A 19,346-nucleotide genomic window follows, 5' to 3' on the forward strand; every position below is an offset into this window, starting at 1 on the left:
AGTAGAATAAAATAAATAAATAAAAAGGGCCAGCTGGTGGCAAGTGCAAGGTAAGTGCAGACAAGTGCTGGGAAGGGGGGGGGCTGTAGGGATACAGAGACAGTCCCGCATTGCAGGGGTTGCCAGGGAGGCAGTGCAAGTGGAGAGTGGCTGAGCCCAGGACCGGGGTCGGTGAGAGTGGCACAGTTGCAGATACAGTGCAGTTTCAGCGAAGAATTAGCAGGGAAGAGGGAGAGAGAAAGCAGAAGCAAAGAGGAAGGTTTTGAGGTGCTTCCAGAACCAGAGATGGTTCGCCTCAAGTTTCAGGGAGGCAGGAAGGCTGTTCCAGAGGGAGGCCCCTGCCGCGGAGAGAGATCTACCCCCAGCTCGTTGCTTCGAGAAGCGGCTGACCCTGAGGGAGTTGGAGACGGATGAGCGAAAGGCTCGGGAAGGAAGATATTTAGGAAGAGAGAGTTGAAGTTATTTAGGCCCCAGGCCCCAGAAGGCCTTGTGGACAATGCAGAGGGTTTTGAACTTTATCCTCGCAGCCACTGGGAGCCAGTGTAGAGATTTCAGTCCTGGAGAGATAAGGTCCCTGGGATTGAGGCCAAGGACAAGTCTTGCAGTTCTGTTCTGGATGAGTTGCAGAGGGCGGAGAGTGGAGGCAGGCAGATTAAGATAGAGGCTGTTACAGTAGTCCAGCATTGAGAGAACCAGGGCTCGGGAGACAGTGAGCTTCTGGGGGAAGGAGAGGAAGGGAAGAATACCTCTGAGGAGGTGCAGCTGGTAGTGTGACTTCTTAGAGACGTCAGATATATGAGGAGAGAAGGAGAGTGTGGAGTCGAAGATAACCCCAAGGTTTTTTGCCTTGCAGGTAGCAGCAGGAAGAGGGCCTAGAGAGGCCGGCCAGAGAGCTGCAGGGAAGGAGGGAGTGGGTGTGCCGATGAGTAGAATCTCAGTCTTACTGGCATTAAGGCAGAGGTCATTGGCGGCACACCATTCCTGGATAGCAGACAGACAGTCAGAGATGAGGGAAGGAGAGGAGGAGGCTGAGGGTAGCCTGAAGATGAGCTGGGTATCGTCCGCATAGCACTGAAAGTTGGGGCAGAGAGCGGTGATGCGGTGGGCAAGGAGTGCCAGATACTGGTTGAACAGCCAGGGGGAGAGATTAGATCCCTGGGGGACACCACAGGTGGAGAAAAAGATGTCAGAGAGGAAGGACCCCAGTTGGACCTGGGAGAGTCGATTGGAGAGGAAAGAGGTCAGCCAAGCCAAAGCCTGACCAGTGATACCCAGGTTATCACGGAGACGGTTGAGCAGGATGGCATGGTTGACAGTGTCAAAGGCAGAAGAGAGATCGAGCAGAATGAGAACACACGGAGTGTTGGAGTCGAGGTTCAAGAGCAGGTCCTCACGGATGTTCAGGAGAGCAGTTTCCGTGCTTCTGGCAGCTCTGAAGCCAGATTGATGGTCATGAAGACTGCCAACAGATTCAGCATGGAGGTTAAGCTGGGAGATGGCCAGTTTCTCCAGGAGCTTGCCCAGGAAGGGAGTGATGGAGATTGGGCGATAGTTAGCTGGGCAGGAGGGGTCAGAAGAGGGTTTCTTAAGAAGAGGGTGCACAAGGGAGTGCTTAAGGGGGGATGGGAAGACTCCAGAGGCGAAGGAGTGGTTGCAAAAGTCAGCCAGGGCAGGAGCCAGGGAGTCGATGTGGTCCTTGATAGTTTTGGAGGAACAGGGGTGAACCTGTTTAGACGAGACTTTCATAGATCGGACTTGTCTGGAAACCTCGTCAGCAGAAAAAAGGGGAAAGGCAGAGAAGGAGGGAGGAGGGGTGGCTGCAGAAGGGCCAGAGGAAGTGCCGGGAAGAGAGGGAGGGAGGTGAAAGGAGGAGAGTGAGGACAGGATGTCCTGAGTTTTAGAGATGAAGTGAGAGGCCAGTGCAGTGCAGAGGGCCTGGGAGGGGACAGGAGAGGTAGAGACTGCAGCAGGGTTGGCAAGCTCCTTGCAGATTTTGAAGAGTTCGGCCGAGTTGTTAGATACCGCAGAGATGCGGGCTTGGATAAGGGCTCTCTTCTTGGTGAGAACGGAGAGACGGTATTGCCTTTGGAGCAGGCGGCAGGCCAGTTTGTCAGAGGATGAACAAGAAGCACGCCATTTCCTCTCTGCCATGGCGACTGGCCTGTCTGCAAGGGTGGTGGAATGTCCCTGCCCCTCTGCCCCAGAGAACTCACCCTCAATTACCATGGCAACGTCATGCATGTCATCACCAGAACCATTCGAAGATGTCCCCTCGCCTGCCACCTGTCCCTCAGATAAGGTGTACGACGGCAGTCGTGGCTATGGTTTCCTCAGCCTCCTCGAATGGCTTGGCCTTGCAACTTGCTCCTCCTCAGAGCTGGTCTCATCACCTGCATGCAACACTGGTTGAAAAGGGAGAGAGGAGAGGGAGTTCAGAATGTATGTGTACACATGTGAATGTCCGAAGATTGGCAAGGAACCATGCCACCATCTCACATACAAATGCCACCGCACCATCACATCATAACTCCAATGAATCATCTTGAACACACAGACATGTAAGCCCATAATATATGATAACATCCCAATCAATTGCAGGCATGGATCTGCATAGAATGAGCACGACTCCAAGGGCACAATAGGCAGCAGAACAAACTAGGCACGTGGATGAGGCATACATGGTGACTGCAGCATATTGGCAAGGCATGCAGCCATCATTATTGCACTATCAACACCAACATACCTCACCCTCCACTGACCAAGGACCCTCCTCCCACTTCCAACCATGGTACATGATCAGGGCAATACTGTACACTGGACCTGGCAGACTCCCTGCTTTCCTCCATAGACTCCCACAGCCTCCATGCAAGTCAGCTATACATCACCCATTTCAATCAATGCCCATCCAGGGATCAAAAACCCCTCACATGTATCACATCAGCCACCTACAGGCAATGCCCCTGCCCAGATGTGTCACCCCAGCCCTCGAATCCCCCAAAAACAAATACACTTCTTACAATGGAGATTGTGGTCTGGGAACTCACCCTGAATTGGGCCACATATGTTCATCAGTCAAAAGACAAATGGGAAGTGAACCTGAAGGGTGAATATCCCTTGACCTGAAATTGATGACCCAACACCATTGACACCATCATGTAACTCCTCAAGGCCATAACGGAATACAAGGACCCTCTTTGCACATCCTCCTCAGGGTCTCCCACCCTTAGGACCCACACAGTGTGAAACCTTGTATGCACCTTGGATACAGCACATATAAGCCATGCCAATGGCACCATAACAAAATAGCATGCCACATTATGTCAAATTGCATTACTGTGTACATCGAGCAGCGTCCTCTCAACATGTGTCCTCTACACATGGCATATCCATTCAGCCACATTACACTGACAGTGTGGACTCACCTGCAGCCTCGATCTGGGCCTACAGTTCAAGGATCTAGCTGTGAAGAGCTGGGCTCACCCATTGCAGGATCCTGACGTGTAGAGGCGAAATCCAATGGCACCCGCCAGAGTGCACCTCTGCGGTGGGTCCTGCCTCAATGGCTGCCCTGGCCTTCTTCTGGCTCTGGATCCTCATATCATCCCTGCATTTTTCATTGTTTGCCGGGGTACAGACTGCAACACCCCCCCCCCCCAAATTGACAGCAGCAGAAATCTCCTGCCAGATTCTCCTACGTCAAACGCCCCAAGCTGCTGTTCTGGGTGGAAGAGGGTGTCGTAGTGTAGCAGCACCTGTTCACCAAGGATGGCAACCTCTGCCCCTGAGGAGTTAGCAGCCCTCATCCACACAACCTTGGAGGTGGAGGTGGCCGACATGGTGCAGCTGATGCTGGTGGCCTAGTAATGGGCCTGGAATGCACCTGTAACAAAGATGGAAGTGTAAGATCCATCATTTGTATGCCATACCACTACTCAGTTTGATCCCCACTACTATTCAAAGGCTCAAGAATGCCCCTGGGACGTTGCTCTTCATCCCTGACCTAATATTGATTCAGCTGTGTATGGACAATCAAGCACTATCAATGTCAGAAGTGACACCCAGGCATGGACAGACACACACACATGCACTCACAACAACCAGATGTACATGGCTCTGCAGTCTTAACACCTCAAGCACCTTGCAAACACAATGCATACATCTATGCATAATGGTACAGTTGTAAGTGTACTTCTACCCAAAGCAGCAGTAAGCATGCCAAATGAACTTAGTAAAACATAGGACAGCACCAACCTGCCGCGCACTGGGGACCCCACAGCAGTACCCCCTCCCCATGAGTACCACCAACCCGCTCACACCTTCTTGGATACAACCTCAGAACCACCAGTTTACCTTTTGCAATTCCCCATCTCACCTGTACTGTGAACAGGAATGATGTAATGTCGTCCTAATGAGGCAGTGGCAGTGTTTGGCAAACTGTCTCAGGACTTCACACTGGAGGGGTGGCAGGATGTGAGGGCAAAGCAAGCTGGATCTGGGACAGGTAGCAGGAAGCAGGCACAGAGAATGTGCAGCACCAGCTGGCAAATGAACGTGGCCTGTGTCACGTACGTTATGCGCGTTGCACCGAGGATACTGCACATGTGTGCCATACTCGGATCTCCAGCCCCTCAGCGGTCCACTTGAGTCCACTTGATATGGGGCTGCCCTTCCCCAAGCTACCAAACAGCCAAACAGGAATGCCGCACAAATCACCACCTCACCCTTTTGCCTCAGGGCTTACGCAGCAAGGGCGTTGTGGGTGTGATTTTATACTGGCTTGCTTTCACTTCTTCCGACAACACACAGGTGTGTTTAAAAGGGCACTTCTCCACCGCACGTGTGTTTAAAGGAGCACTTCTCCACCGTGCATAGCGTCTCCAAACATACAGTCCTTGATTCTCTCCTTTGATCTTCACTGCAGAAAAGCATAGGGTATGGAGAGTAATACTGCGTACACCTCTGCTGCATACACTTCTACAGCCAAACAGGAATGCCTCACAAATCACCGCCTTACCCTTTCACCTCAAGGCTTACATGCATGCCATACTACAAATAGGGGGCCCATGCACAGGATACATATGTGCTGCATAATCATAGTGGACGGAGGATGTGAGCACTTTTGAAATTGGCGTGATGGGCAGTAGCTGAGTATAAATGGTCTTTCCCCTTCTGTAATGGCATGGCGGCAAAGAACGATGGCCTGGAGGGTTGCCGAGAGCAATGCCAGTGGTTAAGATGCATTCTAAACCGTCCAGCCACCACCTCTTTGTTTTTGCTTTGTCACCCCGAGTGGGACAGGTATGCCCAGACGTGGGTCCCGTGCCTGCTGGGCCTAGAGACCCAAGCTACTCCTCACTAATGAGGCCCAACAAGGCTGAAACATGTTTGGGGATGCTTGTGGTGTCGTGCAGAAGGGATGTGAATTAGCAGTTTGGGCTGGACTTCCCCTTTTGGGGGTGGGACCAAGCCTGATTTGCATATGGTCTTTCCCCTTCTGTAATGGATTGGCAGGAGAAGAACAATGTTCTGGGGGGTTGCCCAGAGCAATGCCGGTGGTTAAGATTCATTATAAAGCTTTCAGCCATCACTGCTTTGTTTTTGCAAGTGCAAACCAGCAAGATTTGCTTAGATTCATCTGCATCACCTCTATAATGGATGGGAAAGGTACTGGCAGGGCTGGGAGACCAGTGAAGGGGAAGGAACAACCAACAAAACATGCCAGCAAGTCTGCACTGCCACCACATGCCGGGGATGCACCAGTGGCATAGACAGGCAGCAGACCACGTGTGCCGCCATGCCCCAGGGACTGCCACCAGGGACAAAGGGGCAGAGCTACAAGAAAGAATTCTCCGAGGATAAATTAGTAATCCTCACAGACTATGTGGATGAGCGCCAGTCAGAGCTGTACCTATGGGCTGGCAGCACCGTGACAATTGCTCAGCGGCAGAAAAAGTGGCAGAGGTTGGCTGACTTAGTAAATGCCTGTGGGATGGAGAAGTGCACAGGACCAGCAGTGCATAAGAGGATGGACAACCTCACCAGGTGTACAAAGGAAAAGCTTGGTGCAAATGTGTCCTCTGCACAGGCTTCTGGTGGTGTGCCTCCGCGTATTGAGGAGCTCACACCTTTTGAGGAAGTTGCCTCTGGACTAATCATGAGTGAACAGGCTGTTGGTGTGGAAGGCTACAACACATGGACATGCAGTAGGTGAGTGACATGTGTGACTGATACATGTGATCATGACACCACTGTGCATGACAGAGGATGAGTGATTTGGATTTTGCCCAGAGGGATTCACATTAGGGAATATGAGCAGTACATACATGTGAAATCTGTCCACATGATATGCAGTGTGACTGTTGGATATGTAATGGTCATTACACTGCACCTTACGGGTGTATTTGTGAACGGCATTGGCTAAATGGCAATATGTCCAGTGCACACAGGTGTCATCTGTGTTGGTCCTTGGCCAGACAAGCTTGTGATGCATTTGGCCCTTGATAAAGCCTTGACTTTATCCTTTGCAGGGAGGCTGCCTGTCAACTTGGCATTGCCTGTCCCCACAGGGTGGTAGGGGGATTTTACAGGGCATTGACTGAACATGGCCACATCCACTCATGGAAGCTTGCCTTTGTATTCGATGGGTTACAGGGTTCGTAATCACAGATCTTGAATTTGCAACTATACCCCTGTGACTCCATTTCCTACTCCTACCTGCATCATTTACCTACTTGCATGTCTCATTGATTAGAACATTTTGCATTGCCAACAAATACCACACCTGCTATATGTTGCCCTCCTTTTTGCCTCTGTGGCCTCAACATCCATTTGTTGCTTGCTCTGTCAATGTAACTACATGATGCTGGTCACATGTATGAATACTGACGCCAACACATACATGCACATTCTGGCATGCACATCTAATCCTGCTGGCAATGACTTGACTGCAAGGTATTTAATGGCAAACTGATGATGCCCGCTTGAATGGGACACTGCACTTACATCACCAGAATATATGACGCTGATATATGCATGCCACTATCCGTGTGCAACATGTACATACTGATGACTTACATGACGTGTTCAAGTTGCATGGATACTGCTTTCCTCACTCATCAGTTTTATATGCAGATGGACCTCATGTATTTTGTTGTCTGCCTTTTTGTAGGTGATGCTGCAGCAGAAGAGGAGCAGGTGCCAGAGGAGTCATCAGGGGATGAACAACCAGGCACCAGCAGTGGCCGGGCTGCTTTTGTGGGGTGAGAACCCGCTGCTGTTGCAGACCATCCTCAGCATGCCTGCACAGGCATCATCGGAGGAGGATGACAATGCAGATGTTGAAGCCATATTGAGGCAGATGGTGGAACACCCACCACTCAGCAGTCCCGGCCCCATGTTTCTCCTTGATATCTTGGAAGAAACTGAGCCTGAATGGGGACAGGTGACCGTGCCCCTGCCAGTGGTGAGCCATTCCACTTCTGATGCCACTGTGCCTGCAACATTGTCCACACCCAACGTGGGGGCATCAGAGGTGTGAACTGGGAATGGGATGAATGTGGACCCACAGCCCATGCCGGTGCGCTCATTCAGACAGGGATGCACTGCCTCATTACGTTTTTGTCGGCCATGCACACGTGGGGGACGTATTCCTTCCTCCCGCTTTGACTGGGATGAGGAGGTGATACACAAAATTGTGCAATAGGGTGAGGACATGCAGAAGATTGGCAGGGACATGCATCGTCTGGCAGACAATATCATAACATCCAATGCCATGATATGTACGAAGTTCCCACTGTTATGTGGGGAGGTCTCTGCCTTCAGGCGATGCCTGCATGAGGAGATGGAAGACTCAAGGGATCATCACAGGCAGGAGATGACAGACTTGGGTGTACAGCTGCATGAGAAGTTGAAGGCCTCAAGGGAGCTTCACTGTCTTGAGATTTGTCCTTACAGAGGGACACTATCAACATACAGTTGGATGCAACAAGGGCTGCCATGCAGGCAGATATGAAGGTGATGCACAGGGAGAGTCATCAGGATCTGGTTGCAATTGGTGGACTGTTGCATGCTTCTTTGTCATGTGTGGCAGCTGCACAAGAGGACCAGGTATTGGCCTTGTGTGGCCAGGGCCTCCTACCCAAGGATTATCCATAGGGTGGATCTACGCAAATGATGATATTTGTGAGTTCCCTGCACTCCATTCTTATGTTGCTTCTCACCTTACCACGCCCCTTCCTCATGATCCCTGCTGACACATGTGCATAGTGATGAATTATTTTTTTGATATTTTGTTTTTGCTGTCCAAGGTGGACTCCTTTTCTTTGTTTGCCAGACATTGCCATGATGCACCATTTGTAGTTGGTTCACTTCCAATGGGACCTTGCTAGTGAAACTCAAGGTGGCATGTTCATACTGACATGTTCAATGTGGTTAACTGCCTTGCTGATTTACCAAGGGACATGATCGGACATTCAGGTAAACATTATGTTGACCCATGATGTGCATTATATGTCGAGTATGTGTGACAGGGTACTTGCACTCTACTGAACATGTATCTGTTGTCATTTCAGGTCACTTTGCACAGTCAACTCACACCCACCCTGTGAATGCAAACAGATCCCCCTCCTTCTATCCAATTCCCCATTCCCTCTGCTGGACACTGATCTTCATTGCACACATGAGCAGGCACAGTGTTTGGTGGAGGTGGTGAGGGATACACAGCACAACAGCAGTGACACGAGGTAAAGGAGTCCACAGTCAAGCATGTGCATGTTTGTTGACCTATGCATTTCAGTACTGTCATGATGTGGCACAAGTAGGGTTGCGCGTGAAGGTGTCAATCTGGTGATATGTGGGTGATTGCACAGTCTACGGACAGGGGAGTGGTACAATTTCCATGATTGTGGACTTTGTTTTGACATCTGCAGTGTGCTGTTCCTAGTCTGTCCACTGAAGGTGCTTATGTGCATGTGTTCCTGGTGCTGGGAAATACACTGTCCTCTTTGTTTGTTGCTCGATTATTAGCTGTCATGACCTGTGAGCCTTGAATGCCATATCCTGATTGTTGTCAAGCAGCCACTCCATCATGCATGTGCATTCTGCACACCTGAGTCTCTCTCCGCTTCCACTAGAATGGACGTTTTCTGTGACATGCAGCAACAGTATTGAGACGTTTCACATGTTTGCATTTATTTTCATGATACGTGAGTTATGCTGTATTTTAATGGATGGGCACAGGGCGAAGTTCACCCTGTTTGCTAATTCACTGTCCCATGCCATGCTGAAAACCTACTGTGGCAATGCTCCCTGGCCATGAAGCCCACTGCCCTGATAGGGGATTGCCCCCCTGGCACCGTGGAGCCTGGTGACCTATGAGCAGGTGCCATGGAGGAATCTGTAGTCACGTGATCCTACCGATGAAGCCCCAGCCCACCAGGTGTGATGGGGAGCTGGCCCGCCCCCACCAGGCCACCCGCTGTGCATGCATTGTTGTGCTATAGCAGCATTCATGCTGACCCAAGACAGTCTTGTGCAGCTGCTGCCTGCAGCAGTCACTTCACTGCTGCTCTGGCATCTCCCAGCACGCACAAGCCTGTGGCCCCTTCACCATGGGAGGGGGTCCTCTTTAAGTGGCATTTAAATGGTATATGCTTATTATCAGGGAGACTATCAGTCATTTACAATGTCCTTTCTTGAGGGTTCGTACGTCGATAACGGGTAATGGATATGGCTCAATATGTGATGGTGTGCCATGTTCCTTGTTTGACATTGTTCAATGAGTCATGTCCATGCTACTTTCTTAGTTGATCTGTGTAGCTAAGTGACCATGCTGTCTGTATTTCTATGCTTGGGTGAGTGATTTGGGTAATGCAATGTGTAATGCTAAAGACACTGCCCATGTTTTCAGGTTTTCTGTATAGGATGTAGATGGAGGATATGTGTGTTTTTTCAAGTATGAGGCACACACCACAGGTCCACCTTGGTCTGCCATTTTCATCATCGAAGGCCATCAAGGATGCGGCTATGGTGTGCCTTTCACACAGGATATTATTCATGTGAAGTGTGTCTGGACAAGCTGATTGCATATGTGTTGACCCCTCACCCTTTTGCCTACTAATAGTGTGTGTACCGCGTGTTGCATGCGGCTGCAACCCCTCATGCACATCTATTGGTATGACTTGATGTGTGGCTATATTATGCAAGATGCAACATGCCAATATGATTTTACATGACACAGCTGGTGGATACAACAGTACTCCACCTGAATGTTCCAGGCAACGGAGCCGTGATTTCAGCACTTCAAATATATGCTTGATTATGCCTTTGGTGGAAATGTGGGCTGCCTTGTAGCGGGCCTCCGCTGGTGTGGTGGGATTTTGGTTAGGGATCATCAGGAATGGTGATAGTGGGTATAAGATAAACACATTTTGTTATGGTATGTAATGGTATGGTGGTATATATTCAATGTGACCCCCAATCGATGTGTTTGTGTGTGTGTGTGCTGGCTGATACTCACCAATGAGCCACTTGTTGCTTAACGTTCCCGATGCCAGTGCCTGGTGTATGGGGTAATGGCGTAATATGTAGCTGTCGTGAGTGCATCCAGGGTAGTTTACATTCACATGCATGATGTGACCCTTTGCATCACAGATGGCCTGCATGATCAGCGAATGACAATTAATTTGGTTATTATTTATATGTACTGTGTCTCAAGGCGGTTGTAGTGCAACATGTGTGCAATCAATTGCCCCAAGTACCCATGGGAACTGGGCAACTGCACAGAATTCTTGGCCCACTCTTTGCCTTGCCTGCACATTGCATTGCTGTATACACGTGCTGTGACGCAGCTTAGGATCTGTTTGAGGCATTGTGATTGTGTAGGCTATGAAATACCCCAACAGTGGCTGTGGTCTGTTGGAATGTGTCAATCCCTAGGAAGTGAAGGGTAGTTAGGAATTTCACCAATGGTGGTATTGGCTGTGAGCTTATGGTTGGGGACTAAAGGTCATTCTCCCACTCCGTGACCAATTCAAGGATGACATGGGGGTGAAGCTGTGTGTGCCATATTCTTCGGCATCGGGCATGCCGAATATCATTGTGCATGTATGGTAGATTCTGGCCCGCCTGTTCCTTCTCCTCCTCGTTCCATGAAGCAGTAGGTATGGGAGCAATGCAGGAACAGGCATGGTGGCGATGTTTCTCTACGACTGCATGGTGGTTTTTAAACCTGGGATTGAATGGCGCAGACTCACATTGTGTCTGGTCACGGGCGGGGTAGAATTTATATCATTTTTGGTTAGCGCAGATGCACAAGTGAATCTACAAATTCGAATTTGTTTGTACCTCATGGGGCGGGTTTGTACATTTGCATGGTGTCTCCCTCCCCACCCCCATGTTATCCCTAATTTCTCAACTTTAACAAGGATGTTTGCCTAGTCCTGCTCCCTTCTTGGTCTTTGCACTGTCCATTCCCTGAAGCCTTCTGCAGGGCGCGCAGACTTGGCACACGGAGTTGAGAACATGCAGAGAAGCCGATTTGTAAATCAGTCGATATAATTTTGTGTGACACAGAGAATATATATTGTTGCAAAGTAAACTAGATGGATTAACAAGTGAGATGTATATAACCCCCTTTTTTAATAAATTCTAGTGATAACATGTACAGTGATGTCATATGATAAGACTTACTATGAGAATATTCTGCAGAGGGAAGTAACCCATGGTAGTTTAGATTAGCAAGAGTTTCATTTAAGAGGCTTTGGACCAAAAGATCATTGCACGTGAGAGAATCCCTAATTTGGGAGGCACTATCACGCTACATAGGGCCAAATTCAAGGGGAACACGAACGTAGAAAGGAAGAAACACCAGGATTAGGGGAAAGATAAGCCAGTAATGAAGATACATAAAGCAGATTGGAAGAGAACAGAGAGAGGTCTGGCAGCTTGAGGCAGATCTAAATCTTGGAAGGGGAGAAGGCAGTTCCAGCTCCCAGCGGATTCAAGGCCCTACAGAATCTAGTCAAGAATGAGACACGATTTCCAGGCACTGTTCCCGGCTGATCTAAGGCTATGCAGAGTCCATCCAGTGCAGAGGCGTTACAGAGCGTAGGAGATGACCATGGCACAGAGAAGCAGACCTACCCAGGAGATCTCCATAGTCTCATCAGTCTAAACTAAACCCTTCTGTGTTCTCAACTACAGCCTCTCAAAGCAGGCAGACTGATAGCCTCCCAATGTACATATACTGTGCATCCCTTTAGAAATTAAATAGATAGCAAAGGAGTATGGCCTCTTTAGGTTTATATTAATAACTTAATTTCCCAGGCTATCATAAGAGAAAGGATCTAACATGCACTGAAATCCCTGTGTTCATCTGACAGCACAGATTAAACGTTTGAGTACATGTTCTGATGCTCGGTGAGGATATAAGCCAAATTAATGTCCCTAACACGCATCTGTTTAATATTATATGGAGGGCTGAGAGGAGACGCGTTTGTATGGGCAAACGCATTTATAAGTTACATTATGCATGGTTTTACTTTGCAATCTTCTTTGATTGGCATTACTCTTCTCTTTAAAAGCTCTCTATATTTTTTGATCTGAAAATGTACTCATTTGTGTTATGACAACGAAAGATGAAAAGATTATTTCATTCTTGAATAACATAGGGACCACACAGAAAACGGATAAAGTATTTTTCTGCCTTTTTCTCTCGCTTCGTATGCAATGTATTCCCCTAAAAATGACGCGAATAGTAAATAGACCAACGCTACAGTGAGCATATATGTACTGCCCTCTGAGTCCTGCGAAACTGAGGGTCTGATTTAAAGAATGGCATCCATGCTCAAAAGTGACTCCGAGTACTTACCAGCAGGCAAAACAGACTTTGCTTGCATTTCCGGGACCTTCTGGTGATTTTGCGCAGGTACGTCACGTCTTTGCGTACAGTCAGGCGCCCTGCGTGAGCCTCCATGCAAAGTGTGGGGCAGGCTTGCACAAGGAAATAAATAAGGGGCGGAACATGCATATTCTCCATTCCCTATGCAGAATGAGGAACAACAAGGACGTACGTGCGCATGTCGACAGATGGACTACGCAAAGGAATCGCAAACACATGCGTATTCATGGATCCGTCCGCGCAACGTCACGTCGGGTGAAGAAGCAACCAAAGGTTGTGATCCTACTGCCACACGAATGGACCCGCAAAGTCCCAATTGCATAGGATACAACACGTGCAGGTATGCGCAGAGTGGTGGTATTCAAAGAGTACTTTGCGGGGTCTATGCATTTTTTCTGTGAATCGGGCCCTGAGTCTTTGAGCTGCTTAAATGAGGGGCATGCAAATACTGAAAGTGAATTGCTATGTAATTTAATCACCTTCCAATAATGGGTGTCAGTGAGAGCATTTCATCATATTTGTGCCCTCAAAAAAGGGAATAAATATGCAAAAAGGCAGCCAAATATCTAGAAGGAAAGATTGTAAATAGTTAATGATGTCAGTTATTGATCAAGGAATAGAGTATTTCAATGTGTTAATTGATGAAAGGCAGATAAATTGACTTGATCTGAATGTGTGGAATGATAAAGAAATAAAATGTCTATTTTTGAATGCCATTTGAAAACTGGATAACAAAGTTAAAATATAAAATTGTGGAGTTTGTAATTTGTTATGCATCCAGCCAGATATTAATATAATGACAATATTAGAGTCATAAAAACGGTAACACATGTTGTGGGGACCATACAAGGGTTCTCAGTGTGACAATATTCTTTAACAGCTTTGCATTAAATAAAGGTTTTAGGGCTGGGAATTTTGTGTGGGTAGATAACAATGATATCATTTTCTAAGAATGCCTGCGTTAAGAGACTGTGCATGTTTGCACTAGGACTCAGTCTCCCCACTTCCAAAACTGTCCAGAAAAAAGAAACTGGGCATGTGTTTGGCACAAATGGAGGGACAAATTCTGCAACTATTTTAGCCCAACGCTGTAATTTTTTATCTGTCCAAAGGAGTATGTATGGTTCAAGGATGTAAGCATTCTAATGTTAGAGCGAGTAAAACATTAAAAGATCAAAAAGCCCAGTATGCATTATCTTAATTAGTGATTCAAACATATAACTCTTTTATCACTGACATATTGAACACATTTAAAGATCTGTGGTCAGTTTTCTGCTCCAAAATGCTCTTTGATTTCATGCAAAGCAGGCAAGAACTCTCAGTGGTGCTGTTTCTCAATTCCCGCTTTCTCATATGCATTGTTCGAATAGGAATGTACTAGACGTTATCTCAGAATGAAAACTTTCTATCAGAAAATAATTTATAACGTGATTTACTCAGTAAGACAAGTGTTATTTTGTTCTTAGGACACAAATATTTACTGGAAGTTATCATTAGGAACATTGTAACATATTAAAACAAGCTACTTTACAACGTTAGTGCAGTAAAGGAAAAGCGGGATGATTTACAAAGTGTTTTTCAAAGGGATTGTGCGATTGTAAAATGCTTTCCTAAATCAGACTTAAAAAATGTGAGGAATCTGTTTTGAGGTACTTTTCACTTAGAACTCTGCGCCCTCTTTATCTTGTACTACAGTTTAAAAGGTCGCATGGAACTAGGGTAACAATGGAGTCTTTGATTCCTCTACTCCATTAGGAAAAGACAAAATAGAAGTTGGTTACCCTTAAGAAGTGCTCATGCGCCCGGAAGAAATTATTGAGAAATCCATTGATTGGAAAAAATCACACGACTTCAATTTGAGATTGATATTTGTCAATTTATCTTGAAAGATGTTGCCCTATGGTGATAACACGTGTTTCGACGTATCCAACGTCCTTTTCAAATCAGGGCCATTATATAGCGTGGTTGTGCATGTAATTGTCAGGTTTCATGTCCAGTCATGGGATAATCCCTGCTACCTGTAAGTTCAGGGGCTAGTTCCCCACTGTGGCCAGAGTCCAAATGCTTCACGAAATCAGTGTTGTGCCTGACTGGACATGAAACCTGACAATTACATGCACAACCACGCTATATAATGGCCCTGATTTGAAAAGGACGTTGGATACGTCGAAACACGTGTTATCACCATAGGGCAACATCTTTCAAGATAAATTGACAAATATCAATCTCAAATTGAAGTCGTGTGATTTTTTCCAATCAATGGATTTCTCAATAATTTCTTCCGGGCGCATGAGCACTTCTTAAGGGTAACCAACTTCTATTTTGTCCTTTCCTAAATCAGGCCCTGTGTTTTTTATGAATACGTGTTTTGCAAAAAAACAAAGCATTCCCCCTCACTTCAGGCTAGCTGTGCTTTCAGCATAGATATTTCCCATAGTTGTGAAAGGCTCAAACTAACTTGCTTTAAAAGATAAAATACCCTGCAACCTTCGATGTGGGGTACATTTCTCGACAGTAACGAAATGAATACCCGGCAAAGTGAAGGGTAAATTTGGTATGATTCCAATATTACTAATCCAGAATTTGGTGAAGTAGATAACCATTGAGAATGCGAGGTTTGTTTAAGGAAGGAATTTGCTGACAAACAGAGACCCCAGCACTGTGCAGACACAGAAGAAAGGCAGTTCACAATACATCCACATGGCGCTTAGGTTCCTCAATGTAAGACAATGTAAGACAAATAACCTTCTGGTGCCAAGTTTTAAAAAAATAGCAAAATAGGGACCGGCTTGGCCTTCCCCAAAGAGATAATGACCAACAAACCGCCCTGTTGAATGAAGGAGTTTACATGCTGGGGAAGAATTAATAAGCATTTTAATCGATGGTCAAAATGCGGAAGCTTTGCTAGAGAGGGACAAAGGTATTTCTGGTGACCAGAGGCATGGGTGGAAAATTGGAAATAGGATGTAGAGCAAGGTCACTCTTCAGATGATGAAGTATAGGCCTGGAGAGAGAGGGCAAGAAGAGATCATTAATATCTAAACCCTATAGAAAAACACCAGTGGTCTCCTCTCTGAGCTGCCCAACAAACGCCACAAGAAAGTTCTTATGAGGTATTGGGAGAACCAGAATATGCAACAACAAACAAATTATCGAAAGTTGGGAAATATCAGAATATTAGCGAAGTATGCTTAATACCGTGTCAGTAAAAAAAAAACATTAATTTATTAATTGCAGAATTATTACACAAAATGGTGACATATGTTTACACACACTGAGGCCTGGTTCATGTAAGTGCTTGTTAATGGTGCAATCCCATAGGAAAACGTTCCATGAATCAGGCCCTGAGTTATTTCAAAAGAGTCAAGATAAAAAGACCTTAACAAGTAATGTCGGGAGCGCAAAGTCACTTTTCAGCAGTGCAAAGTCACTTTCAACCGTGCAAAAAATTCCATAAATCGGGCCCTAAATGTTCTTTGAACATTTTTTCATCAGAGCACCCTTAAGTGACAGGGAAAAAAGACCAGGAACAACAGATCATTTTGGAGAAATAGCAGGACAGAGCACATGTGGCTAGGCTAAATGCGGCCAGAGCATACGAAAGAACTGTCTTAGTTTGTCCTGGATCATCATAGGGCTGGGTACAGTCACAAGGTCACCAGGGTAGGGGCGTTGTGTCAGAGCCACTCACATTCCGGACAGCTTTCGCCAGCAGGCTTTTGACTTTGCCAGGGCTTCTGCACACAACTTGGCACTGTGCATCTGTCACTTGAGGTCTTGCTGCTAGTAACCCCACGGACATCATTTAGGGGTCGCCAGAGGTCGCAACTGAGACCTCTGAGGTCTCCCTTGCGACCTCTGGGGTCTCCCTTGCGACCTCTGTCTTAAAAAAAAAACTAAAAAAAAAATATATATATCTATATTTTTTGGGGTAATTCAAGCTCCTGGTCTGTGGCCAGCACCATGTGGCTCTTTACTTCTGGGGTGGCTGGCTTTCTTGTAATATGAGCCTATACACACTGATCTTAACAATACATATGGTGATTCATTCTTGTATAATGATAATGATGTGTTATTTATATAGCGCCTTTAACGTATGAAATGTAGATCACATTATAGTGATATCGTGACCATATTTTTCATAGTGTACAATGCTATGTGATGCCACTTCCTGTTTTGTCAACGGGTGAAAGGTTGTGTTCCATCGCTTCCGCAATATCATTTTGGGGTGGGGTCCAATGACATCACTTCCTGTGATGTCGTCCAGGGTCGTGTGATGTCACTTCCGCTACCCCTGGCATTTTGGTGAAATGACGTCCCTGAGTAACCCTGGCTAGGCTGTGTACAGATGGGAATGACACAAACAAGGGCACTAAATCAGACCTATTTTTTAACTTGACTTCTTAGTCAATGCTCTGGCATCCTTATTCAGCATTTTCCCCACAACCGATATTACTGTGTTGACCTGTGTTTGCCACGTGTTCCCTGGAACTGTCATGCGAACTGTCATGCGACTGGACCACTTGATCATTGTGCTCCAGGAGATCTTTGCACATGTATAGATTCGTTTGCTAGCTTATCCAAGCCTTGCTTCCTATGACTGCATTTGGTGTTTATTGAATATGTGAAAACATGCTTTAACAAACATCTTGGAAACCTCGTTCCTAATGATAACATTTGATTTGATTTGCTTTAGAAAATTCATCGAGATGGGCTTCGTTGATGAAAAAAGAATAGCTATCTGGGGCTGGGTAAGTGGTGTTTTTTTGCCGAGTTATTTGGAATAGTGTGTGATACTGTACCACTAAGTTGTTTCGTATGTGATGCTTCTTTTGCATGGCGCGACATTGTTCGGCAGCTAAAGTAAACGTCCTGCCTTTATTTCTTGAATGCCCTCTCTCCCCTAACATCAGTTATCCCTGAAGGCGAACTTTGTGAGCCCTCTGTGGGACTGCGCATCAGCTGCCGTAGCTCATGGTAAAATTGTTCCGTGGAAAAATCGTTTTAAGGGGACACAGTGGAAATGAAAGATATTGGGGCTCCTTTTCAATGAAATCGACTTGCACATGTAAATTGCAGTTGGTGCAATTCGCACATGCAGCCACACACACACACTTCACATGCATGGGAAGTCGCAAAGAATACTAAATGTGCCAGGTTAAATTAGCATTTTTTCACTGCACTTTGTATGTGCTATAGGTCCACTTTTCAAGAAAAAAGTGAAATCACCAGGCACATGTCAGGGAAATTGAATGTGGAGGAAAAAAGTGATTTTAAAAAAAATTGCACTGCAAGAGTTCTGCATTTTGAATGTATGTTACACTATGTCGGAACAGGGGCGAATTACTGCAGGAACAAGTGACTTTTTTTTAGCGAATCAGGTTAATTCATTATTTCTGTGTAGGCATGCCTTTCAATTGATTTGCCCTGTCAACGGCCTTCCCCCAGACACACCTATTGTTGCACATGCAGTGTGCAAGGCACAGATGCGCTTTCTTTTCATTGCATTTGATCACAAATGCCCATTTACACTATTTTGTAAATGAAACACAAAGGGCCCAATTCAAAGAATTTTTGTAAGGTTGAAAGTGACTTTGCACTGCTGAAAAGTGATTTTGCAATGCCGACTCACAAACCCTGATTCATGGCACTGTGCAAAGTGTAAATGTACCGTACAAATTCAGTACAAAGTTATTTTGTACTCCAAAAATGATCACGTGCACTGACTTTGCACTGCAAAAATACAGGTTGCACAGTTCCATGAATCAGGGTTTGTGCCAGCAATGCAAAGTCACTTTTCAGCAGTGCAAAGTCACTTTGAACCGTCCACATATTCCATGAATCGGGCCCAAGGTGTGCAAGATGTGATTTGCACATTTTGCAGGATGGAAGTGCTCTTGTGGCCCAAATGCGCTTTGTGAATCAGGTCCATTGTTCTGGGTTTTACACATCAAAAATTAGTCATATAGGTTCTCATGCTTGGAGGGTATCATGATGGTGGAATTCCATTTTTCCCAACCAGGTTCAAGGATTTGGTCCCATTAAATGATTAAATATTAGAGCAAGCTCATTGCTGTTCTTCGTCGAAGTTTTAATAATTTGAAAGACATTTTAATAACATTTTCGTTGTCTTGGCTATTGAGACTATAAAGGTAAAGGTGCATTTACTTCCAGATTTCCCAGTCTTCAATTCCATCACTATGCCAAAGGTTGGCGGCATTATACTAGAGCCACTCTTCACATGAAAGTACTGAACTCTCTTAAATGCTAATCCTGATTAGATGTGACCTCTTTGGCCATTTTCTGATTTTGGCCTGAGTATTTCATTTTATTACTCCAGCAGTCGATACAGTGTGGTATGTTAAGCTCTTTTTGGTATATAACCAGGAATCATGACACATTATTATTTAACAGATCATAAAGATGTCTAAATTGAAACTTGCAAAAG

At 46.1% G+C, this 19,346-nt stretch overlaps 1 protein-coding gene across 1 annotated transcript in view; it reads left to right on the plus strand.

Moving 5' to 3' along the window:
• FAP (fibroblast activation protein alpha) overlaps nucleotides 1-19,346 on the plus strand; it is a 1,146,500-nt gene that overhangs the window by 836,948 nt on the left and 290,206 nt on the right. Inside the window, exon 21 of the mRNA XM_069616321.1 lies at nucleotides 17,595-17,649. Coding sequence (XP_069472422.1) covers nucleotides 17,595-17,649 — 55 coding nt within the window. The remainder of the gene's footprint in view (nucleotides 1-17,594; nucleotides 17,650-19,346) is intronic.

Source organism: Ambystoma mexicanum, chromosome 9 (assembly GCF_040938575.1).
Source record: "Ambystoma mexicanum isolate Mex_15411 chromosome 9, UKY_AmexF1_1, whole genome shotgun sequence".
In the NCBI taxonomy this organism is placed as follows: domain Eukaryota; kingdom Metazoa; phylum Chordata; class Amphibia; order Caudata; family Ambystomatidae; genus Ambystoma; species Ambystoma mexicanum.